At 54.4% G+C, this 22,972-nt stretch overlaps 8 protein-coding genes across 8 annotated transcripts; 5 read left to right on the top strand and 3 right to left on the bottom strand.

The window, feature by feature from the left end:
* Positions 1-19: 19 nt before the first annotated feature.
* CAOG_06620 (beta-ureidopropionase) lies at positions 20-1,929 on the bottom strand. Its single transcript, XM_004344191.2, has 5 exons — positions 1,601-1,929; positions 1,211-1,298; positions 1,018-1,112; positions 408-932; positions 20-278 (listed from the first exon to the last, which is right to left on the bottom strand). Exons 1-5 carry the CDS (start codon positions 1,898-1,900, stop codon positions 99-101), a joined length of 1,188 nt encoding a protein of 395 aa, XP_004344241.1. The 5' UTR covers positions 1,901-1,929; the 3' UTR covers positions 20-98.
* A 322-nt stretch (positions 1,930-2,251) lies between these two features.
* Positions 2,252-4,751, top strand: CAOG_06619 (hypothetical protein; the record flags this gene model as incomplete). Its single annotated transcript, XM_004344190.2, has 12 exons — positions 2,252-2,325; positions 2,395-2,478; positions 2,570-2,644; positions 2,732-2,815; positions 2,907-2,990; positions 3,063-3,146; positions 3,233-3,316; positions 3,405-3,488; positions 3,579-3,662; positions 3,751-3,834; positions 3,911-3,994; positions 4,067-4,751. The coding sequence occupies 12 exons, from the start codon at positions 2,252-2,254 to the stop codon at positions 4,617-4,619; spliced, it is 1,458 nt and encodes a 485-aa protein (XP_004344240.1). The 3' UTR covers positions 4,620-4,751.
* Positions 4,752-4,781: 30 nt separating this feature from the next.
* CAOG_08999 (hypothetical protein) lies at positions 4,782-6,358 on the top strand. Its single transcript, XM_011272384.1, has 4 exons — positions 4,782-5,074; positions 5,170-5,230; positions 5,311-5,461; positions 5,547-6,358. Exons 1-4 carry the CDS (start codon positions 4,803-4,805, stop codon positions 5,759-5,761), a joined length of 699 nt encoding a protein of 232 aa, XP_011270686.1. The 5' UTR covers positions 4,782-4,802; the 3' UTR covers positions 5,762-6,358.
* Positions 6,300-9,535, top strand: CAOG_08998 (hypothetical protein). Its single transcript, XM_011272383.1, has 4 exons — positions 6,300-6,726; positions 7,012-7,231; positions 7,301-7,512; positions 7,668-9,535. The coding sequence occupies exons 1-4, from the start codon at positions 6,406-6,408 to the stop codon at positions 9,483-9,485; spliced, it is 2,571 nt and encodes an 856-aa protein (XP_011270685.1). The 5' UTR covers positions 6,300-6,405; the 3' UTR covers positions 9,486-9,535.
* Positions 9,536-12,276: 2,741 nt separating this feature from the next.
* CAOG_06616 (hypothetical protein) lies at positions 12,277-13,406 on the top strand (the record flags this gene model as incomplete). Its single annotated transcript, XM_004344187.1, has 2 exons — positions 12,277-12,594; positions 12,777-13,406. 2 exons carry the CDS (start codon positions 12,277-12,279, stop codon positions 13,404-13,406), a joined length of 948 nt encoding a protein of 315 aa, XP_004344237.1.
* A 1,029-nt stretch (positions 13,407-14,435) lies between these two features.
* On the top strand, positions 14,436-18,274 carry CAOG_06615 (retinal degeneration B-PD; the record flags this gene model as incomplete). The annotated part of the gene is made up of 3 exons (XM_004344186.2): positions 14,436-15,513; positions 15,629-15,680; positions 15,763-18,274. The coding sequence occupies 3 exons, from the start codon at positions 14,436-14,438 to the stop codon at positions 18,272-18,274; spliced, it is 3,642 nt and encodes a 1,213-aa protein (XP_004344236.2).
* A 138-nt stretch (positions 18,275-18,412) lies between these two features.
* On the bottom strand, positions 18,413-20,822 carry CAOG_06614 (hypothetical protein). Its single transcript, XM_004344185.2, has 2 exons — positions 20,472-20,822; positions 18,413-20,176 (listed from the first exon to the last, which is right to left on the bottom strand). The coding sequence occupies exons 1-2, from the start codon at positions 20,766-20,768 to the stop codon at positions 18,542-18,544; spliced, it is 1,932 nt and encodes a 643-aa protein (XP_004344235.2). The 5' UTR covers positions 20,769-20,822; the 3' UTR covers positions 18,413-18,541.
* An 82-nt stretch (positions 20,823-20,904) lies between these two features.
* CAOG_06613 (protoporphyrinogen oxidase) lies at positions 20,905-22,962 on the bottom strand. Its single transcript, XM_004344184.2, has 3 exons — positions 21,934-22,962; positions 21,422-21,757; positions 20,905-21,322 (listed from the first exon to the last, which is right to left on the bottom strand). The coding sequence occupies exons 1-3, from the start codon at positions 22,945-22,947 to the stop codon at positions 20,969-20,971; spliced, it is 1,704 nt and encodes a 567-aa protein (XP_004344234.2). The 5' UTR covers positions 22,948-22,962; the 3' UTR covers positions 20,905-20,968.
* Positions 22,963-22,972: the final 10 nt, after the last annotated feature.

The following is a 22,972-nucleotide window of genomic DNA, read 5'->3' as shown; positions in this document are numbered from 1 at the left end:
ATGAGAGCTTTTGGTGGTTCATTTCAATACCTATCGCCCAATCAGGTGGTTTCGCGCAGCTTTATTGGACAGCAGCAACCAGCACCCTCACAAACACATCACTCGGGCTTCTCGCGGATGATCTGGGGCTTGTAATCCAAGCGCACAGCCTCGGCCAGCGATTCCGCATACAGGTCGCGGCGTTGGGTCATGGGGAAGCCCCACTTGTCCTTGACTTGGCGACACAGGTTGAGGTCGACCTCCGTCACGAGCAAGCCATCGCGGACACGCGACAGACCCTGCGTGGTGGATTGTGGATTTTTTGGGGATCAAGTGAGCGCAAAAACAAAACAAAACAACAAACAATCAAAACCAAAACAAAAACTAAAACCCCAACTTCAGAACCCCTGAAAACTAGAGCCCCTTACAGGCGTCCGGGTGCCATCGGGTGCAGTCACATAGCTCGAGCCGTAAAAGTGGCCAAAGTCCTTGTGCGCGGGCTTGCCGTCACCAGAGGTAAACTCATTGGCGAACGACTCTGTTCCGACGCGGTTGATGCCGCAAGAGTAGTACGAGTTGGCAATGGCGGCGCAACGAGCCTCGATGGACCACATGGGCTCGCTGAGCGCACCGACGGTGGCAGAGGGGTTGAAGACAATCTCGGCTCCGTTGACGGCAAACATAAACCAGTTGAGCGGGTGGTGGCGACCGTAGCAAATGTTGATGGCAATCTTGCCGAACGCCGTTTCAAACACTGGGTGGCCCGTGTTGCCTTCCATGTAGTAGGTCGACTCGTTGAAATCGCCCACGCGCGGAATGTGGTTTTTCCGGTGCTTGCCCAGCACGCGTCCGTTGCTGTTAATCACGACGGCCGTGTTCCAGATCGTGTCGTTGTGGACTTCGTCGCGCTCCAAAATGGGCGACACGATGACCATGTTGTAGCGTTTTGCGAGCTGTTGAGGCCAAGGGAGTGTGAGGAGAGGAGACGACGACAGCAACAGGCGGTGACAATGGCAAACGAAGAATGCTACTACTTACGGACTGGCAGAATTGGGTGGTTTTGCCAGTCTCAGCGGACTCTGAGAATTGGAGCCAGGGGTCCTTTTCACGCGTGCAGAATGCGAAAGGCATGGCTGCACAGCAATGAACGGGATTTTTTTTTTTGGTTAGAAATGCAAATACCACCACCAAACCCAAGGTATTCATTCTGAAGCCGAAACAAGCGACCTACTCCAAGCCTCCTGGAAGCAAACAATGTTGACGCCGAGCTGCGCGGCCGTGTCGACCATCTGTCCGATCTTGGCGTGAATTGCTTCAATCTGCAAACGCACACAAAAAGCAGAAATATACAAAAGCAACCAAAGTGAGAAAGAGAACGTTTCCCGATCCCATCATCGTGGCTTCAGAACAATCGATACGACGTTAAGCCGGAATTGATTGAATTTCTGAAGAGTTTTTTTTTTTTTTTTTTTTTTTTTTCGGTGGCTGAATAAAAACATTGAAGTGGGTCGCGATTTACGTTTACGTTCCTGCGTTTCCGCACACACACACACACACACTCTCTCTCTCGGATCGGACGACTGCGCACCACAACTGCGCCCTGAGGAAGCGTCTTTGTTACCTGCTCGAGGACTGGCGCGTCGGTGGGCAGCGGGGTTGCGTGCTGGATGAGGCCGATGCGGACGAGTCTGGGCTGGCGAACCTGCTCCTTCGTGGCGAGCGCGGCCATCGAGTAGGCCTTCAGCTCAAAGGACGCGGCCTGGGACTGCGCAGACGCCGCAACGGATGGCGCAATGGGCAGCTCAGCAACGGGCTTGCCGTACAGCACGCGGCGCACCTCGTCATAGACGGCAGGCGGGAGGTGCTCTTTGAGCGCGGATTCAACGCTCTCGAGCGACTCGCTGGACGGCTTGATGGACATTGGAAGAGAAGTGCAAAAAGGGGGAGGGGTTCAAATTTTGCAAGAGTGAGCATAACTAGTTATAGGAAACAAACAAACAAACAAACAAACAAAAAAAACTGGGATGAGCACAGAAGCTCAGAAAACTGAGAACAAGGACAACAATGGGAAAAACAAAAAACTCAAATTGGAGCCACTGGATCGCCCATACGATGCAGTATTTCATCTGCCACGCTTGCTCACCGACTAATGAGCACGAATGTCGAGAAGGGATGAGGAACAAAGACGAGGCGCAAACCAACCCAGTTTCTGAGAGCTAGATCTAGTCTCCTTTTTTTTTTTTTTTTTTTTGAAATTTCAAAAGATCTTTGAATGTTGTCCTATGATGATATGACCGAGCGACAGCGCGAGGTGTACGACTACGTCAAGAATGAGGTCGTCCTAATGTAATAGTAGGCTGCATTTATTGAAACAGTGTGATAGCGCGGTGTGGACTGACGAAATTGGAGAGATAGGCTTAGCGGCGCTCGCATGAACGAGGCAGAAGCACAGGCCGTTGTTGAAGGGCTCAAAGTGAACACGAAGCTGATCTTCCTCTCGTAAAGGATCTGACTGTGACTGAAGCTTGTGAGTGGGTAAACCAGCAGCGTGTTAGAGAGTGGCTCACTGATGGATGGGATGTGGGCACAGGCTGAGTACGAATCCTATTGCAGCGGTGACGATAGCTGACTTGCTCAGAGTGAACAAGACGATCCAGAACCTCTTGTAAGGCATTTCACTCTTATTGTTGCATGAGAATGAGTGAGAGCAAGAGGGTATTCAGAGTGGCACACTGATGGAGGAGATGGACAGTCTGCAAGAGAATCAGATTGGCGATGCTGATGCTGTGGCAATCGCTGATGCACTCAAAGTGAACACAACGCTGAATGATCTCGAGTGAGTCAGCTCTCTTTGACGGATGCATGCGAATGAGTGATTTCAGGCGAGGGTATTCAGAGAAGTGCTCACTGATGGAAGGAATGAACAGTCTGAAAGTGAATCAGATTGGCGATGCTGGTGCGGTGGCCATCGCTGATGCACTCAAGCTGAATATGACGCTGAAAAAGCTCAGGTAAGTCATCTCGCTTTGAGTGATGCATGTGAGTGGGTGATTCAAACGAGTGCTCACTGATGGAGGGGATAGACTTGATGAGAATCAGATTGGCGATGCTGGTGCGGTGGCCATCGCTAATGCACTCAAGCTCAACACGACGCTGGCAAGGCTCCTGTAAGTCCTCTCACTTTGACTGATACATGCGAGTGGGTAAACCAGCAGAATGTTGAAGAGTGCTCACTGAGGGAAGGGACGGACAGTTTGGTTGAGAATCAGATTGGCAAAGCAGGAGCGCAGGCGATTGCTGAAGCACTCACAGTGAACACGACGGTGACTGAGCTACGGTAAGGCATCTCACTGTTACTGAAGCATGAACGAGTGGGTGATTTCAGCAGCACAGGGCATTCAAGTGCTCACTGATGGAGGGGATAGACTTGATAAGAATCAGATTGGCGATGCTGGAGCGCAGGCGATTGCTGAAGCACTCAAAGTGAACACGACGCTGACTGAGCTACGGTAAGGCATCTCAATTTTATTGATGCATGTGGGTGGGTAAACCAGCAGAACATTAAAAAGTGCTCACTGATGGATGGATGGGATGGACAGTCTGCACCAGACTCAGATTGGCGATGTTGGAGCGCAGGCAATCGCTGAAGCACTCAAAGTGAACACAACGCTGATCGACCTCCAGTAAGGCATCTCACTTTGACGGATGCATGTGAGTGAGTGATCCAACGAAGGGCATTGAGAGCACTCACAGGTGGGAGGGGATTGTCAGGTTGTCTGGCAATCAAATTGGTGACATTGGAGCGCAGGCAATCGCTGAAGCACTCAAAGGGAACCCGACGGGGATCACAGTCGAGTAAGTTGCCGTGTGCTTTGCTCGTCTTGGCCGTATCTTTGGTTCCAAGTCTTCCAACTCACCATTTGGGCGACAGTCTAAACTCTAATTGCATTGATCGTGCCTTTGTTCAATTGGTTAAACAGGCACAGAAAACCAAAAACCGTGGGCTTTACCTTTCGTATGTTGGTAATTTCGAGATCATGGAGCTACCGTACTAACTGCTTTTTGTGATCGCTTGTTCCTTGCACAGCAACGACACTCAGTTCAACCCACTTGTATTCTCTTTACTTCCACGATTGGCGAGTACTGAAGACATCCAAGCAGTTCTCGGCATGCTGACCAGCGGGTTGGAGCTGGAGAATCAATCCCAATCTCTACCTGCTCTACCAACCGAGATTGCCGAGCTCATTATGGACGAAGCGTATTACTGGCAAGGCGTTCAACACGCCAAACGAATGCATGGTGACCAGCACTATACTTTGACAGTCACCGTGCCTCGGAGCGTCATCGGAAATTCGATCCGCGTGAAAACAATTCAAGTGCTTCGTGAGTGGAAGTTGTGTCCCGACACCATCAGTGACTGTGTTTTCGACTTAACTGTCCAGGATGAACAAGGTGCTGTTCGATACGAATGTCTTGTGCAGCCGACTTTCGTCGATTCAAACCTCCTCCAGCTTGCGACAATCTGGCCAGCCAATCATCCTATCCTCCGGCAAATGCGCGAGGGTTGGCAAGTTCGAGTTGCACGCAGCAAGTCTAACGAATATGTGCGATTTGAAGCGCTTTATGTCGGGTATGTCTAAAGTGCAGCCTTTGGACTAGAACGCCGTCTTTCTCAAGTGCATTCAAGCATGTTTTTGCTTTCCCGTGTCGCTTTCATTCATCCATCCATCACCTCTCATTTCCTCTGTAATAATAAACATACGAATAATAAAATCAAGTATTCGTGGGAGTCACCAGTCTCTTTTGTCGCTGCCGCTGCTCCAATGTCGGCTCAGCGAGCGCGGCTGATCTGCGCTCCCCTCGTGTCCAACTCGACCTTGTTCTCATCCCCACCGTCCGCTTCATCACCATCAACCACTGCATCATCATCATCACCATCATCATCCACTGCATCGGCGGCGGCGGCGGCGGCGGCGTCGTCCTTCCTCACGCAGTGGACTGCCATTGTCAATGACATTGTCGCTCAGTCGTCCGCCATGCTCAACCGTCGCATCGCAGCGACCGCCTCATCCTCAGCGACCGTCAATGAGCAAGTGTAAGCGCCACACCAACATCAACTGCAATCTCATTGCTTGTAGAATTTGCGATTCACTTTGCCGGCTGAATGTTTGTATTGCAATGTACATGTAGGACTGCTGCATTGGAAACGCGTGCACTTCTTGCCAAGCTGGACAAGCGGTGTGGTGACCTGGTACAGACAATAGTGCATGTACCAATGGTATTTTATCATGACTCAGTTTTGTATCGGTTTGTGTGTTTGACACGTTGCAGACGGTCGCGATTCAGCTGTTGCGGAGGGTCGATTCTCAGCTCGCAGTGCTCGTCGACTCGGACGCAGCAGCCGCCATCGCATCGGGAGCCATGCTGGAAAATGCCCAGTCCGAGCCTTACGTGTTTCCGGGATGCACGCTCACACGCTTGGGTGAGTGAGCAATTTAGACACACGCGCTCGTTCCGTCCGCAATCTGCGCTTGACTGACCGTTTGATTTCAAACTCAACCCTGCAGCGCTCATGGTCCGGGAAGTCACAGCCATGTTTGTACGCCAGTACGCGCTGGTAGTATCGTCGGTCGACTTGCTCCAAGGCACAAGCGACCGCGAACAAGGGACGGTGATTCTTTCTGCAATGCTGCACCAGCCCTACATTAATGAAAAGACCGTAACGCTGCTACTTGGATGGATTCGTGATGCCATCACCACGGAGAGCCGAGCTGTGGCGTAGATACAGGCGGAGACTCTCCCCCCCCCCCGTGTCCAAGACAAACAAGTCGAAGCCATCTCCATCCACAACGACACAAAAACCCACAAAAAATTCCAAACTCATCCGTCCGCAAGATGTTTTTTCTGCTTTCGGCTACAGTGTCACACAGCTTGATGGGCGTGTGTAGCGCACAAAGTGCAGAGGCAGCAACCCCCGTGGTTTTTCTCAGCCGAGTTGTTGACCAATGCTCCGCCCTGCTCCCCAGGTCTTCCAGCTCGTGCAAGATGCGTTGACATTTTTTTCAACCGTCCATGATGCGCTCCGGCTACAATTGGAACTCGGCATCACGACCAGCTCCTCGTTTACCTGTTTAACCCTCCGCTGAGATTTCTGGACGGTTTTTTCCCACCGTTGAAGGGCTCTTCTTCCACTGGCGAGAGTTATTCTGATTGTTTGATTCGTTCTCTGCGTTTTTGTCGCTTGCCACACCCCTCCTCCTCCTCCTCCTCCTCCTCCGCTTCCTGTCCTCCTCCTCCTCCTCCTCCTTCTTCTGTTCCTCCTCGAATGGCAAAAAGGCGCCAAATTTCACGTTCTAAAATGAATCAGTCTTTCTTCTCCTTCCCGGTTCTTGTTCATTCTTGGTTTCAATCTCGCATCGCTCTTCCATGCGACAATTCTGGGCAGGGCAACTGCTCGTGTCCATCACACTGCTGGCACTGGCGGCATTGGCGCTCGCCCAAGCGACAAACCCCATCGTGACGGAAAATGCAAAGCAAGGCACTTCCGCCTGGCGACTGACCAATCCTGCGATGAATGGCGAAATCGAAGGCTACTCATCGAGCCCCAGCGTGGCACATAGCCAGACCTTGTGGTTTTACGTGAGCACGGCAGAGCGTACGTTTACCGCCGAAATCTTCCGCTTGGGCTACTATGGCGGCGCCGGTGCTCGCTCCGTTCAGGCCTCCAGCACCTTCACTACGTTCAAGGTGAGCTCTTCGTTGGACTTGTTGGACTTGTACATGCTGTTTGCTGGAGATCGGCCGGTGTTAGTTTGGGAGAGGGAGTAGGACGCATCCTATCTAAATTTGGAAGTCGTACTTTTTTTGTGTTGTGCGAGGCTTCGTTCGTTTTCGTTGGTTTCGTTCGTTGTTTGCAATTATGTTTGTCCTTCTTGTCAACCACTGAGTTGCTTGCATGATACACTTGCTAATGTCGACACTGTCTCTCTCTCTCTCTCGGTGCTTCCATCTGCCCCTTCGCCCCCTTCGCAGCAAGCCAACTTTGTCAACCTGGATCCTGCAGTCGGCTTGCTCTCCTGCCCCTGGGTCCGCACCTTCTCAGTGACCATCCCAAACGGCTGGGTGTCTGGCTACTTTATTGTCAAGCTCACATCCAAGCCATCCGGCAAGCAGACATACATTCCGTTCACGTTGCGCGACGATTACCGTCGTGCTCAGTACTTTATCATGTCCAGCTCGCACACGTATCTGGGTACGATGCCATTGCTCTAGTTGCGCAATTTTGAAACGGTCGCTCACACCATAGGTTGCCCTTTGACAGCATACAACGATTACGGCGGAAAGTCTGCGTACGACTTTAACAGCAACAATGCCCGTTCCTACAAGGTCACGTACGATCGACCCTACGCCACCACCATTGGTGTGATTCCTGGCTCAAGAAACGTCTCTACAGACTATGGCGTTGGCAGCTCGTTCATCCTTGGTCCTCGTGCTGGCTGGGAGTACGCGTTTGTTCGTTTTGTCGAACAAGAGGTGAGCCCCGTTCTGTTTTCTCTCTCTCTCTCTCTCTCTCTCTCTCTCTCCCTCTCTCTCTTCTTGCCCCCTCTCCCCACACGCTCGCCCCCTCAACCGCCTTGACCCGGCTTCTTGAAACCCGTTTTTGTTTCTCAGCCACTTGCATCCGACAGGGCTACGACGTGATGTACTTTGACAACCAAGATCTGCACAACGGGTACGCGATTGCGCCCCCGCGATTTCGCACTGGCATTATTGTGGGACACGACGAGTACTGGTCGAATGAAATGCGCAATGCCGTCGAGGCGGCGCGCAACCAGGGCTTGAGCTTGGCCTTCTTTGCAGCCAACGTGTGCTTCTGGAAGGTCCGCTTTGAGCAGAGCCCGACGTCGGGCCAGGCCAACCGTGTCATGGTGATTTACCGCGACGCAGACAAAGACCCCTACTTTAACACTGCCAACAGCAACATGGTTACCACCCGTTGGCGTTGGGATCCCAACCCGCGCCCCGAGAATATGCTGCTGGGCGTCATGTACAACTACGACCCCGTGGTTGATCAGCCTCTCGTTGTGGCGGACGGCCTGCATTGGATGTTCAAGGGCACGAGTCTGCGCACTGGCTCCAGCATTCCTGGTCTGCTTGGCTACGAAGTCGACGAGACGTTGGGCTCCACACTGCCCAATCTTCGCGTCGTCTTTGAGTCGCCCTACACCTTCAACGAAACCCAGCTGGTTCGCAACTCGCACGGCGTCATGTCGCGCATGCCCAACGGCGCATTCACCTTTGCCACGGGCTCCATCCAGTGGGCCTGGGGCTTGGACAATGACTTGGTGACGCCGAAAGAACGCCGCCTGTACATGAACGACGACATCAAGCAAATCACCCGCAACATTCTCGCCGTCTTTGCCGACCCTCCCGCGCCCGGACTGGAGCCACTCATGTCTGCCTACAATGTCGTCGCGAACGACTGTCCCTCGGCCACGGGCGGTCTCGTTCTCAACACATTCAGCTCGGGCTCGCTCGTGGCGAACGACCTCGGTCGGGCCATGAACGACGACGGCACCATGAGCGCAAGCGTGGCTGGAGGCCGGTTGTCCCTGACTTCCACGGCAAACGGCTACTGGTACTCGATGCTTGGCAACAGCGGCGGAACTTGCTTTGACGGCTCCCTCTACAATGCCTTGACCCTGACCGTTCGAGCGCCGCCTGGGACTGACTTTCAGATTCAACTGCAATCGCGCGACAGCTCTTGCATGAATACCGTCACGTCGATCGTTTCAGCAGCACAGTACGCTCAGACGCAGGGCGGGTGGAGTGCATCCGCTGATCGCAGGTTTATCATCCCGTTCGGCGCCTTCCCCAACCTGGCGCCTGGCAAGCTGACGGCGCTCGTCCTTGCCAAAGTCACTCCTGTGGGCGCCACTGTCTCTATCGACGACGTAATGCTGACCTCGTGCGCCAGCATGGGCGAGAGTGGACCCATCTCCCAGCCACCGGTCGATAATCCGCCCCGCGTTTGCAGCTCAAGTGCGCTCGCAGTGGACACGTTTGCGAATGCCAACATGGAGATGAATGATCTGGGCTTGTACACTTCCGATGACGACACCATGACAGCCATGTCGCTGAGCAGCGGCCAGCTGCGCCTGACTGCGCCCGACCCTGGCGCGTACTGGTACACCCTGCTGGCCAACGCCAATCAGTGCCGCGACATGTCCAGTTACGCTGCCATCCAATTCTCCATCCAAGCCCCCGTCGGAACCAAGCTCATCTTGCAGCTGCAGTTCCGGAATGACCGCTGCAAAGGCTGGGAAGGCTCCAGCGAGCTCCAGCTCGCAGGCTTTACCGGTGCGCAGCAGACTATTCGCGTCCCCTTCACCGACTTTGACACGGCAGTGCCTGCGTCTCGTCTGTTTGCCGTGTCAGTGTTTGGTTTGAGTGGCAGTCCTGCGCCCATCAGCATTTCGCTCGACGATCTGGTATTTGCCTGCTAGGAGAACGCGACTTGTATACTTTTATCGATACAGCATGCTTGCATCTTTCCTCTGTGCTTCTCAGATTAGTGTAGTCGAGTGATCTAGATTCACCTACAGGGTGGAGCGTTTTTTTTAACGGGAGTGCATTTGGCGTCAGATTCAAGGTTCAAAAAGACATGCGCATCCGAAACGCGTGGTCTTCGTGAAGGGGCAACAAAACAGCGACGGAGAGACTCATTCGCCCCTGAATGATTGAGATTCGAGCGAGCAGACACGGACGCTCCTGCCTTTGTTGGCAAGTCGAGCCAGATGGACGAAGGCGTCAGACGACCGCATTTTACTGTGCTTCCGGAAATTGGAACGCCATCAACATTGGCGCGGTCATCTTAATCTGCGATTCTGCACAGAGTTGATGAGACAACAAAGCAGGTCCTTTGAAGTGTAGTCCTGGGGGGCAAAGTGGCGTCTCGCAGTGCGCGAGTCGTCTGGTGTCCTTTACGCCGATCCTTCACCGCCAAATGCTTCGTCAGTTCGTGAGTCGCCTGCTTCCACGTCGACTACTTACGCGACGATCGATGTCGCATCTTCGACGCCCAGCGGAAACGTCGAATACGCTTAAATTGCAAACCCGTCTGTCGGTTCTTGTGGTCAAAAAGCCGTCTATTTGTCTCGTCTGCGATTCTCCGTCTTCTTGCATGACTTTCTTTGTTTTTCTCGTGCCTCTTCCACTTTGATCTTTGCTTGGCTTGATGTTCAATTCGACAAGTCTTGTCGTTTTCGAGCAGAATGCCCTTTTGTCTACTTTTGCACTAGATTTCTGGTGACTCTGTCTTTGTGGTTTTTGAGCTTTAGAAGCTTTTCCACTCTCCAATAAACGTAACACACAAACACTTTGAGCGAAAGGACAAGCTGTCACGCCCGCAAGATGGACGTAGAGAATGGGTTGCAAGCACTGTAGAGGGACACTGAACGTTCACCTGCCGTCACTCTGCTGCTGCCCCTCCGCTGGTCACGGACGCTGTTGACTAGAACACGTGCAACTTGTATGCGATGACGTGGCTGCTTTGATTGGTTGTTTCGTTGGAGTACATTTCGCTGCGCTTTTACCATTTTAAGTGGCTGGAGTACTATCCCCCGAAAAAGTTCGTGAAGAATGGTAGTTCACTATGTTCCGGCACCCATGCCCCACCCTCTCCCCCTACAGTAGTTGTCAGACCTTGTGCACATACAAAATACACTGTCATTTGGAAGATTGAGCTCCGTCAGAGAAGGAGGGAGGCCGAAAAGAAGAAGTTTTGGCAATTTGGTTTCACGAAAAATTTGCCACTTTTCAATCAATTCATGCTTTCCACCACCAAAATCACGTCATTCCGCTCCACCCTCTACCCGCACACTGCACAAGTGCTTAGCATCACCTCCAAAACCCAACAAGGCGTGTTTGGTGCCGTTGATGGAGGGAAGGCCGGGCCCTGGGATCATGTGTGTTAACGTGAATGCTCGATGAGAGTACAGCGTCCCTCGGCCCGCCATCGCCGCCCAGATTGGTCTGAAGTACCGAAGAATGTTCAGGTACACTCGTGTGTGCAAGGCGGGCGGCAGGTTTGCAACTAAGCCGAGCTTTGGCTGAAAACTCGAGGTTACTGCCCAATTTTGCCCCCTTTTTCCAGCTCAATTTCAGTCCGAAGAGTCCCGCATTGCCTCTTAGATCGCCGCTTTTACCCTCAAAATAACGACAATGATGTCATCTACAGCTTATGCTAAAAAGGAACTGGGTAGGCGGGGGTTCAAGTACCGAGTCAAGTACGAAAAGTCGCGGTCGCCGAAAATGCGAGCAAAACAAGATTTTTGCTTCGCCAAACGGCATTTGCATTATGCCGCCAAGCAGTGGCTCAACGTCATTTCCTCGGGCGACACTGCTGTCCGGGTATAGCAACGCATGTGTTCAAACATGTGCGCATGAAACCGGGCAGCTGCTCGACCACAGGGTCGTCCAGCCGCAAGTGAAATGTGGAAAGGTGGCAAATTGACGATTTTCCAAAAATTTCTCGTTTCGCCGTGTCCCACTTTCGTGAGGTCGGAGACCGCATGAACTCGCTCCCCTATCTGTCCTTTCTCAATGATGAGTTGAAGTACACCCGTTGCACATCACCAGAGGGTAAAAACTTCGTATCCCATCAAACCAATGCGCCCTGGCACAAGAAAGAGGTTGTGACCAGGTGGTTGAAAAACCACAAAGTCGAAGTACCCGGCTAGCCTCCCAACTCCCCCGACCTGTATCATATCGCAAACTCATGTACCATGGTCAGGAAAGAAAACTACCAAGGTGCAGAGACGACGGACCAAGTCGTGGTTCGAGAGTGCTTCCGAAACGTGAGCGACAAAGTGCTCAGTCCAACACATTACATCCGCCTCATAAGCTCTATCACCGAGAGCATCCATGCATTTTATGATGTGAGTCATGATTATGTTTGTTGTTAAAGTGGTTTGGTTGGATTGAAATGGGTGGAACGGGCGGTTATACCGCAAATTTTGAAAAAGTAGAGAAATTTTCAGATTTTGTTCTTCACAACAATCGCAATTTTTCTCGTCTCCTCCTTCACATGCACATTGGATGAGGCAAATTTTCGATAAAATAGTGTCAGCCACACAGCACCCATCTATTAATAAAGGAGCGGGCTCGCATGGAGGAGGGGAACATAGTGGAATGCCATTCTTCACGAACTTTTTCGGGGGATAGTACTTGTTTTGTTCTTCTGCCGTACTTAAACCAACCTCCAAACGTCTGCCCATCGTCACTCTTCATTCTAGAATGGTATTCACCACTACTCTTCCGCTCACTCCAACGCACGGGGGCATTGACGTTTGCCTGCTCGACACGGCCGGCAAGATTGCTGAGGTTGTCGCGCTGTTCAAGAGCAACGCCGTGACCACCATCGCCGTCGACATTGAGGGTCGCAACCTGGGACGCGGAGGGCTCATTGCAACAATCCAACTGCACGCGCCAGAGTCGCCGACAACCGTCTATGTCGTCGACGTGGTGGCGGTCGGGGCAACCCAAACTTTCTCGCACGAAACGGGTTTGAAAGAGCTGCTCGAGTCGAGCCAAGTCACCAAGCTCTTCTTTGACGTTCGCTCTGACGCCAATGCCCTCTTTCACCTGCACGGCGTTCGAATGTCCGGTGTTTGACACACCTGACAGGCCTTGCCAAAGTCATCCAGGGCCTCTCAACTTCTTACCTTTCTTATGCTGCGCGCAACCGCATGGACTTGAACAAGCGAGAGGCGCAGCGATTGTTTGCGCCCGAACAGGGTGGCTCGTACGATGTGTGGTTTACTCGCCCGCTTTCCGCCATCCTCATCGAGTACCTCACAGACGTGCACATCTTTTCCCATCTCTTGACCGCCCTGCTTCCGGAGGACCAGCGCGCCATCCATCGTCCTGCCATCGAGCGTGCCTCGTCCCGCCGTTTGAATATTGCGCACGCGCTCGACTTTTCAAAGGACAATTCCCGCAACAAGCTCGTCGACGACGAGCCCTTCATCGACGAGATTGTTTCCAACTGCTCGAGTTCTGTCCGTACCAGGATTAGCAATGAACGCGCTGAACTTCTCCGCATCCAAGCGCTCCCAGTGAAGGACCGTGTCAGAACACGGGGCGGCGGACCCAGTGCCATGCAGGAGGTGTCGGAAGCTCTTCGTGGCCACCGAACAATCCAGCCGGTCATCCTCTGGGACGTGGTCCAGTTCATCTGTGCGCACAACCGCTGGTTTTCGTCGGAAGACTATATGGCGTTTCTCGAGCTTGCCATGAGCAGCTACTACCTCACCATCAAGCAGCGGCAGACCTGTAGCGATTGGCGCTCGCGTAACGGTGCGCACAAGAACCAGCGCTACACCGACGATGAGTGCTACGATTACGATGATGCCGATTCTGACTGACGCGAAGGTGTTTCGATCGTCGTTGGAGCAACCGAAGAGCGTTTGTTCTCGCTTGGTTTGGTTGTGAGTTGTTGTCGGTCAAATTGAAGAATCAGTCTGAGAGTTGCAGCTGTCGTCGTTCCTCTTGTGTTGTCTTTTGATGTGCGTACACTAATTCGCATTCGTAGTAGCAGCAGTGCAAATGCAAATGGGTGATCTCAGTCAGTCCTGATCTGTTCAAACCTGAGCAAGGCAGCGAGCGAGTTGGAATTGAAGTGTGTTTTCTCAACTCATCCACCAAACACGCCGCCAGACATGCATCACGGACGAGCCCCCCGCTTGTTGTCTCTTGTCACATCTATTCCGGCCAATCGGACTGCTTTCTACAGGAGACGAAGCAGCGGGACGAAGAAGAAGAAGCAAATCCACAATTCACACAAACAGGGGGAGCAAGGCCGGTCTGTGCACCACTACCACCCACCCGCATCAACACCCAGGCTTGGGCATCTTGCTCTAAGCGTGTGTGCTGTCTGCATTGGCCGTGTGCTTGAGGCTTGGCTGGTTCAGCGCCAACGCCAATCTTTATATTTTATGGATTGTTTTATTTTTTATTTTTTATTTTATTTTATCGCTGCGCTTGGCAGGGCTGCAATAGTATGGCGCTTTGACAACATGCAGATTTTCATTACGACACTCCACTAGCAGCAGCAGCAGCAGCAGCAGCAGCAGCAGCAGCAGCAGCAGCAGCACCGGCGCTGTGATGAGAGTGACGCGAGCACACGACCGCACTCCACAAAAAAAAAAAAAAAAAAAAAAAAAGTCGAAAATTTTGGCACTCAATCTGTAATTCTGTCGAATTTGGTCGCTTCTCACTTTACTTACTCTTTTGACCGCTCGATTGACCTTTGGTAGAGTCTTTGCACCCGAGGGCTTTTGCTTTCTCAACCAACCAACCAACCAAACAAACAAACAAACAAACAAGCAAAAAAAAAAAAAAAAAAACCCGCTAGCTCGAGCGACAAACTTTTGACCCTCCCCATTCGTCCAACCATGCTCATCAAGGAATACCGAATCCCGCTGCCGCTCACGGTGGAGCAGTACCGCATTGGCCAGCTGTACATGATTGCGAAAAAGTCGCGTGAAGAGTCCGAGGGTGAGGGCTCTGGCATTGAAATTCTCGTCAACGAGCCGTACGAGAACGGACCTGGCGGCAAGGGCCAGTTTACCCGCAAAATCTACCACGTCGGGCGCCATTTGCCCAGCTGGATTAAGGCCGTGCTGCCGAAATCCGCCTTCATTCTGTACGAAGAAGCGTGGAACGCCTACCCGTACACGCGCACCAAGTACCAGTGCCCGTTGGTCGACAAGTTTGTCCTGGACATTGAGACGCGCTTTTACAACGACGACGGCAGCCAGGACAACGTGTTTGGGCTGTCCAACTCTGAGCTCAAGGAGCGCACGGTCGACTTTATCGACATTGTCAATGACAAGGTCGAAAAGGACTACAAGCCAGAGGAGGACCCGGGCTTGTACGTGTCCAAAGTCACCCAACGTGGCCCGCTAAAGTCAGACTGGGTCAAGACGGCAACGCCACTCATGTGCGCCTACAAGGTCTGCCGCGTCGAATTCCGGTACTGGGGCCTGCAGTCCAAGATTGAGCGCTTTGTGCACCAAGCAGCCATCCGCAACGTGCTCTTGCGTGCGCATCGACAAGTCTGGTGCTGGCAGGACGAGTGGTGGACCATGTCCATGGAGGACATTCGCGCCATGGAGCGAGAAACACAGGCAGCCCTCGCACAGGTCATGACCAAGCGATTGGAGGATGGCGCAGAAGCGGGCGAGTCAGAAGAAGCCGGAGAGGCTGGAGCACATCCCGCCAGTGCCGCTTCTGCCGCAAATCAGCAGGCTCAACTTGCTCTTCCGGCGGCGTCCTCGTCGTCGGCAACGAGCGCAACAGCCACGCTGACTCCGGCCTCGCCTGCTGGTGCCCTTCCCGTCTCCGCCTTGGACGTCGAATCGTCCCAATTGTCCATGCTGCACCGCGTTTCAGTTTCGACCGCTGGCTCCTACGCGAGCCTGAGCCAAGGCAGCGATTCGAATGATGAAGATGAGTTCTTTGACGCTGCAGGTACAGTGGTTTTTAAAGCAATGGTGGTTTTTCGTGCGTCGGTTTTTTTTTTCATTTTTTCAAGCACTGTCCCCCAACTCACCACGCTGTCGGTTGTCTTCCTTCCACGCGTTAGACTCTTTTGAAACACTTCAAGTTGAAAATGCAGTGCACGCACACATGCAAGCGTACGGATCTGACTTTGAAGGGGAGGAGGAATCTCCTGTGGCGCCCGTCAAGGCAAAGGTGTCGCGTGTCCCGTGTCCCAAGCATGCCCCGCTCTGCCGCGACGTCCTCTGCCGGCTCCCACGCGGCTGCAACTCCACAGCACTTGGTCCTCGTTGTGGCACCCCACATGCTCATTGAAGAATCCAATGAGCTCGACGACGTTCACAACGAGTTTGACACGTTCGTCCACACGCTGCACGCCGTCGTGCATACACACTACAAGGATGACCAGGGCGCGATTGCCCTGAGGAAGATCCGGTGCCAACCTGTCGGTTCGGAGGCCCAGAGTCTGCTCGAGTCGATCGACCCCAGCTCGGACGGCTCAGAGTACGCCCGCGCGGCTGTGCTGGCGCTGTTTACAGTCAGCTCGGCGCAGTTTGTCCAGCGCGTGTCCGACCTTGGGCGCGAGGCAGCTCGCGTGTACAAAGAGTTCAAGGCCAGCCATCCTTCGTTCAACGGCACTGTTTCCATGGTGGGCGACTCTGTTGGTGGCCTGCTCGCGCTCGAACTGCTGTCCCAACGCATCATCCCGGAGCAGCAGGCGCCCGTCACCGTCGAATCGTCTCGCCCAAGCACCAGCAATGCAAGCAGCGCACCTTCAAGCATGAACTACATTTCGGCGTTTGTCGAGCCTGCCATCATGCTTCCGTTCCAAGTCACCAATCTCTTCACGTTTAGCTCTCCCATCAGTCTTGTTCTAGCCTTCCGAAACCAAGCCAAGGGTGAGCGCTCAATGCCGCGGCCAGCATGCCAGCAGTTGTACAACCTCTACCAGAGCGTGGATCCCACAGCCTTCCGTATCGAGCCCTTGTTGGACGCGCGCTTCAAGAGTGTGCCGCACATGACGGTGCCTCGTTTCCATGCCTATCCCTGCGGAACTGGCGCGCCACCTTCCCTGTCGAACAGCGTGCGCGAGCACAAGGAGCTTTTTGGCTCGAGCAAGGCAGCGGCAACTTCGGCCGGTTTGGCCACCCACTTGTTGGCCAGTCACTCGAGCGGGCACTTGAATTCCGCCGTGTTGGATGCGCTTGCGCAACAGTGGTGGGGCGAGCGGCGCGTTGACTACGAAGTGTACTTTCCCAAGGGCATCGAGTCCTTCCCCCGTAGCGCGCTCATGCACATTCTCCACTCGAGCTACTGGGAATCCAAGGACGTGGCGGCGTTCATTGTTCGCGAGGTGCTTGGGCGCGCCTCGTATCTGCCTCCGGCAGTCAACCAGCCAGTGACGCGCCTCTCGATGCGCCAGAGCTCGCAGGGGAGCCAACGCAAGGGCCTTGTGCTTGACTCACCCGGCCCGCATTCTCCGGGCTCAGTCTCGTCGACTGTTCCTTCTGTGGAGGACGACGACGATTCCGACGACGGTGGCTCGCAACCGGGCTCGGCACGCGGTAGTGATGCCAGCCTCGGCGACCGGCCAAAGTGGCGCCGCAAGCGAACGTGGTTTAAAGTCAAGGGGCGTGTCCCCAACCATCGCGCGCCGGATGTCGTGGCGCTCGATGCACACGACGTGCATCAGACACTGTCGGCAAAGTTCATGTACGGCTCGTTCGATCTGAATGCGCTCACCGGCGAGGATGTGGACGTTTTCATCATGAGCGACCCGCTGAACAACGAGTGGTGCTACCTCGACACGGTGCGCACCTCTAAAACGGGTACCATCACGTACGTCCTTCCTGAAGAGCGCAAAATGGGCGTCGGCGTCTACCCGGTGCGGATGATTGTGCGCGGCGATGCGTCGCTGGCCGAGTGCAACCTGTTTATTGTGCAAAAGCACACACGCGCCGTGGTGTGCTCCGTGGACGGCGCGTTTGCCGCATCCACGACCATTTCCGGGGCCGATCCGCGCATCCAGCCTGGCGCTACAGACGCCGTCCGCTTTTGGGCCGATCGCGGCTTTTTGATCATGTACGTCTCGGCTCGTCCCGACATACAGTTGCACGGCGTGGTCGCGTGGATGGCACGCCACAACTTCCCGCTCGGTGTGATTAGCCTGCGCGACTCCTTGTCCAAGGATCCCGCCAAGCAGAAGATCAAGTACCTCCGCGCGCTCAGGGACGCTACCGCGCTCGAGTATTTTGCTTGCTACGGCTCGAGCAAGGATGTTGCCGTGTATGCCGCGCTGGATATTGAGCCGTCGCGCACGTTTGTCATTGGCTCCAAGCAGCCGAAGGAAGGCTGCGTCGTCATGATGGACGGCTACTCGGACCACCTGACGATGGTCAAAGATCAGGCGTTGGCTGATCTGGCCATTCGTCCAGTGTCTCAAATTGGCCAGCCTTCGGTCGTGACGCGCAAGCACATCTTTTTGCACCAAAGCCCCAGCGAAGAAGAGGCATCCACCCAACTTCTCACTGCCACCGGCTCTGGCACGTTTTCGGATCCTGGTGGCAGCGGGAATGTGTCTCCTGCTCCCACCGGCGACCCGAGCGAGCCTCGTCGCAAATCCATCATCATGCGGAAGATGGGAACGTGGCGGATTAGTCGTGCCGGCTCGTATGACGGCAGCGAAGAAGAATCTGGCAATCATCCAACCGCCACCAAGCTCTCGCATTGAGAAGGGGGCTTTATTTCTGTTTATTTTTTTGGACGTTGGTGGTTTGAGATTTTTGTAGTCTTTGTTGTTCTCCATCCTTTCCGTCCTCCAATCCAATCGCTTGTGTTGATTGGGCTATTGTCTGCTTTCGATTGACTGCAGGATTTGCTTCTTCAACGAGCTTTGTATTTGAAATGCAAACAACAACAACAAAAAAACCAAACAACGACCAACAACACAAAAAACAAAAAATGTTACTGTTGCTTTTTGTGTCCGTTGCCTGTTGGCTTAAAGCTCGTCCTTCTTGTCTTGCATCGTGGCGTGGCTTGCCTGCGCCAGGCTCTCACGGAAGGCGGTGAGCACCTTTTCATAGCGCTCGGGATCAAGACGAGACGCAGTTTCCATGCACTCCATAGCAAGGTCTAGTTTGTCGAGCTGCTTGTAGATGACTGCCAAAGACGCGTGCACGTCAGGGCGTGAGTCTTTCACAATCTCGACCACACGTCGCAATTCGACGAGGCCTTGGTCAAGTGTGTCTTCTCGCTCTGTGAGAAGCGCGCCCAGATTGAAATGCAACCGGTGGTCTGTGTCATCGTTGGCAATGCCTTGTTTGCACAGCTCAATCGCCTCGTCCCGCTTGTCAAACTTCACCAGCAGGGCCATCAGGTTGACGTAGGGCGGGGTGAATGCCGGATCCAGCTTGATGGCATTGCGGTAGAAGGCCACCGCCTCGGCAAAGTCGAGCGTCTGGTTGTCTGCACGAAGAGCGCGAGAGGGCACATCGGGCTCGTGGCTACCGATAAAGTGATCTTCCCAGACCGGCTGCGGCGGATAGACGCGTTCCTCCGGTGGCTGCTGCTGCTCATCGACAGTCGTCGTCGTCGTCGTCGTCTCCTTGTCTTCCTCTTCAACGGTCGTGCCGTCGCCGGTTTCAGTCGTTGATGCGGGCGTTTCGGCAGATGTCTCAGGCTGATCAGCAACTGCATCGGCGTCAACATTGGTGGATGAGTCCGAGTCGACGGTTGTTGTTGTTGTTGTCGTCGTGGTTGCTGGCGCTTCCTGCTCCTTTCTGGGTTTGCGGACGGTGGGGTTTTCGCCGCGGAAGGCCAAGCAGCGGGCGAGATTGTAGGTAGCATGGACATTGTTGCGATCGAGCGTGAGTGCGTTGTCAAAAGCACTGATTGCACCGTCAATGTCGCCCATCTTGTAGGTGGAGGCACCCAGCAAAATCCATGCGTCCGTGTTGCTGGGATCGGCGTCGAGTGCTCGCTTACACCAGCGTGCAGCATGATCAATGTGGCCAAGAGCATGCAGAATGCTGCAGAGGCCAACGCACGTTTCGCTGGCGTCGGCGCCCAGCTTCATGTTTTGGTTGGTGACGGCGTCTGAAAAGACCTGCAGCGCCCATCTCAGATGGTCGGGCGTAGGGTCTGCCGAGTAGGCATAACCGAGACGGTTGAGAGCCTTGGTCCAGCCGCCCTTGATGTGGGATGCCTGCATGTAGAAGCGCACGGCCAAATCCAAGCGACCGACAACCTCGAATCGCTCGCCGAGCTTGAGGTGCATCCAGGCCCAGCGGTCGATATCTTCCAGCGTGAATGTATCCGGGAACTCTGGTCTGCGGAAGATGATGTCTTCCGTTTCGTGGTGTGGGTCCTGTTCCTGCTGCTGCTGCTGGTTGTTCTCGTTCAGGTTGCTGCGACCATGGCCATCGCTGACGAGGACCTCGTAGTTCCTGAGCACTTTGGGATCGTGTTCCTTCTTCTTCTTGTTCCACTCGCGCTTGGCCCGCTCGGTCATGGGCTCCTTCGGGTCGATTGGCGCCTTGCCACGTATGGCAGCTTCAAATCGGACCGTGGCAAACACTGCCAGCGCGTCTTCAACGTCCAGCTGTGGCGCGTTCTCGCCGACATCCGCGCGAACCTGTGGATACGGGTGTGTGTGTGTTTGAGAAGTTTGTTTCGAGAAAGGGGAGGGTAAGGGGTGGTGGTGGGGGTTACAGGTTAAGTGAAGCAACATCGCAGCGGATGCGCCATCGAAGGACTCTTCTCTCTCTCTCTCTTCTCTCTCTTGCGTTGCTATAGATCAGCTCGTTCTGTCTCTCTCTCTCTCGCTCTCTCTCGCATCATCATCGTGACTATAGATCAGCTCGTTCTGTCTCTCTCGCTCTCTCTCGCTCTCTCTCGCTCTCTCTCTCTCTCTCTCCTTCCGTTGGTACCTTGGCGAGCAGCCGATCAATCGCCTCCTTGCTGTGCAGCAGCACCCGCTGGTCCAACTCGTCCATGCGGTTCTCCTCGCCAAGCAGCTCGCGCTCGTCCAGTCGGTTGCGTCGCAGGCCGTGGTTGCCGACAAAGATGCCCGCCTGCGCAATGTTGGCTGGCGTTGGGGGCGTCACTTGGATGTGCTGCTGATCGTCCACCGTCGTCGTCGTAGCAGCAGCAACAGAGACCACTGCGCTACTCAGAAGCAATACCGCAGCCGCGAGCACAAACGCGCTGCGATCGCGTCGTCGCATTGTGATGAGAAGAAGACAAAAAGAAAACTGAGAAAACTGAGAAAACTGAGAAAACTGAGAAAACTGAGAAAACTGAGAAAACTAACTGAGACAGCAAGTGAATGAACAAGACATAAAACCAAAAGAACAAAGGAGAGCGATTCTTTGACTCTACTGTACACTGTATTGTATTGTTGTTCGCATCACACACACACACCATGTCATTGCGGCCGAGGAATGCTCGAGAGCGCGGCAAGAACATGCTCAGAGACAGTGTGCGCGCTGGCCATGCAGTCGTTGACGCTGACGCCGCCGAACGCTGCGCCGGCGAGATGGAGACGATGGCCAAAGGCGGTCTTGAGCTCGGAGCGAATGTTGTTCACGCGTGAAACATGTCCCACCGTCGGCTGTGGAATACAGTTCTCGAGGAAGCGAACATGCTGACTGAGTGGCTTGACGGGAGCGACGCCAAGCTGAACAAAAATGTCACGCAGTGCCAGGTCACACACTGCATCTGCTCCGTTGCGAACGGCCTGATCGAGCTCGGCGGAATACGAGCTACCGCCCATCATTGCCTGATGAGCAAATCGCCAAAAGAAAACCAAAGAGTGCGACGAATTGAGCAACAACTTGCCCGTAACGGGCCAAACCTCAGTCAATCCGCTCCAACTCACAGTAATCTTGACAAGCTCAGAGCCTTGGTGCATGTCAAAGACGCACGAGTCGAAAATGACGCCAATCACGGACGACGGCTGGCGAATCGGGACGAGATACCCAAAGCCAGTGACGGGTAACCGAAAGTCCTTGGCCGCAAACACCATGGTCGCAGTCACGACATTGACGCTCGACATTTCACGTAGCTTTGCAATGGCGCGCTGAAGCGCAGCGTTTCCCGAATCGCTGGCAGAGGTAGATTGCTCCAGCACCTTGATAAGTGCCCCTGGCTGCAAGGACGATATGACGTGTTCGGCGTGTGTAGCAGTCGAGCCATCTTTTCCAATAGTCTGCAGCTGCAATCGTTGTTGGTTGAACGAAAACGAGTCGAAAGGAAATGGGCGTCAGTATGAACAACAGGGTCCACCAACCAACCAACCGTGCCCTTGCCTCGCACACACCACAGCTCAGACACAAAGCTCAGACACCTAGTTGCCTGTCGTGATTTGACAAAGTCACCACTCTTACGTACTTCAATGCCGTCAGGAACGAGCTTGAGCGACGAAACTGCCGTCGAGCGCGCAAGACGAACGCCAGCGGCGCTCTCAAGATGCGACTCGAGCGCGCATGGCAGGGTCTTCAACCCTTCACGAAACGAAATCATGCTCACGCCTCGGAAGCTGCTGACAAACGCGGGATGCTCGGCAGTGCGTTTCGGCGATTTGGCGCGAAGCATGCCCATCACGACCGATCCGTAATCCCGCTCCGCCTGGCCCAGGAATGGGAAGCACGCATTCACACTGAGCTCTCGAGCATCTCCAGCGTAAATCCCGCGACACAGCGCCGTTGCGAGCGAGTCGGCAATCTCGCCTCCAAATCTGCGCGCGAAAAACTGGTGCACGGATTCGTCCTGATCTGGCGCGAGTTCGCCGTGATGGACTGCTCCAGCAGCAGTAGCAGCAGTAGCAGCAGTATTAGTAGTAGTAGTATTACCAGCAGTTGTCGTCGTGGTGGTTATGGATGCCCCGAGCGTCGGGCGGCGCGGCCGGAATGGCTCTGCAGCGCCGCGAGCGAGCAGCGTGCGCCCCATGCGCGACCCGATCAGCGCGCCGAGTGACGCTGGCAGCGCAACGAGTGCGTCTTGGTCGTAGAGATACCGCTTGGAGGCGGCTGGGCTCGAGGCGGGGACGCGGACCACCTGGTCGTCGATGCCCAGCGCGCAGATGAGATCGAGCGTCGCCTCGCCGACGGCCGCCTTGGGTCGGATGCTGCGCGGCCCGTGCTCGAGCAGTGCGCCGGTCGCGGGGTCGCGGGTCGTGTGGATCCAGCCGCCGAGGCGGTCGGCGCGCTCAAAGAGGGCGAGGCGGGTGTTGTTGCGTCTGAGCGGATGCTCAGACTTCTCAGACTGGTGGTGGAGGGGTGCCAGGCGGCGCGCAGTGTAGTACGCAGCAGCGAGGCCAGAGATGCCGCCCCCGAGCACGGCCACAACGGTGGTGGTTGCCTGCGCTGCAGCGGAAGTGGCAGACGAAGCTGCAGAGAGGGACATTCGGCAGGAAGAAGAGTGAAGAGGA

The sequence above is a fragment of the Capsaspora owczarzaki genome (assembly GCF_000151315.2).
Source record: "Capsaspora owczarzaki ATCC 30864 unplaced genomic scaffold supercont2.12, whole genome shotgun sequence".
NCBI lineage: Eukaryota > Filasterea > Ministeriida > Capsasporidae > Capsaspora > Capsaspora owczarzaki.
The sequence above is the reverse complement of the archived record's forward strand: the minus strand, read 5'-3'. Positions and strand labels throughout refer to the sequence as shown.

Coding starts and splice junctions, on each gene's coding strand:
- CAOG_06613 (XM_004344184.2), bottom strand. CDS start 22,947: ATGTCCCTCTCTGCAGCTTCGTCTGCCACTTCCGCTGCAGCGCAGGCA. Junction 21,758..21,933: donor TCGTTCCTGACGGCATTGAA/GTACGTAAGAGT, acceptor CAACGATTGCAG/CTGCAGACTATTGGAAAAGA. Junction 21,323..21,421: donor CTGAGCTTGTCAAGATTACT/GTGAGTTGGAGC, acceptor TTTGCTCATCAG/GCAATGATGGGCGGTAGCTC.
- CAOG_08999 (XM_011272384.1), top strand. CDS start 4,803: ATGTCGGCTCAGCGAGCGCGGCTGATCTGCGCTCCCCTCGTGTCCAAC. Junction 5,231..5,310: donor ACAAGCGGTGTGGTGACCTG/GTACAGACAATA, acceptor GACACGTTGCAG/ACGGTCGCGATTCAGCTGTT. Junction 5,462..5,546: donor ATGCACGCTCACACGCTTGG/GTGAGTGAGCAA, acceptor TCAACCCTGCAG/CGCTCATGGTCCGGGAAGTC.
- CAOG_06620 (XM_004344191.2), bottom strand. CDS start 1,900: ATGTCCATCAAGCCGTCCAGCGAGTCGCTCGAGAGCGTTGAATCCGCG. Junction 1,299..1,600: donor ACGCGCCAGTCCTCGAGCAG/GTAACAAAGACG, acceptor GTGCGTTTGCAG/ATTGAAGCAATTCACGCCAA. Junction 933..1,017: donor CCACCCAATTCTGCCAGTCC/GTAAGTAGTAGC, acceptor TGGCCTCAACAG/CTCGCAAAACGCTACAACAT.
- CAOG_06614 (XM_004344185.2), bottom strand. CDS start 20,768: ATGCGACGACGCGATCGCAGCGCGTTTGTGCTCGCGGCTGCGGTATTG. Junction 20,177..20,471: donor TTGATCGGCTGCTCGCCAAG/GTACCAACGGAA, acceptor CCGTATCCACAG/GTTCGCGCGGATGTCGGCGA.
- CAOG_08998 (XM_011272383.1), top strand. CDS start 6,406: ATGCGACAATTCTGGGCAGGGCAACTGCTCGTGTCCATCACACTGCTG. Junction 6,727..7,011: donor GCACCTTCACTACGTTCAAG/GTGAGCTCTTCG, acceptor CCCCCTTCGCAG/CAAGCCAACTTTGTCAACCT. Junction 7,513..7,667: donor TTCGTTTTGTCGAACAAGAG/GTGAGCCCCGTT, acceptor TGCATCCGACAG/GGCTACGACGTGATGTACTT.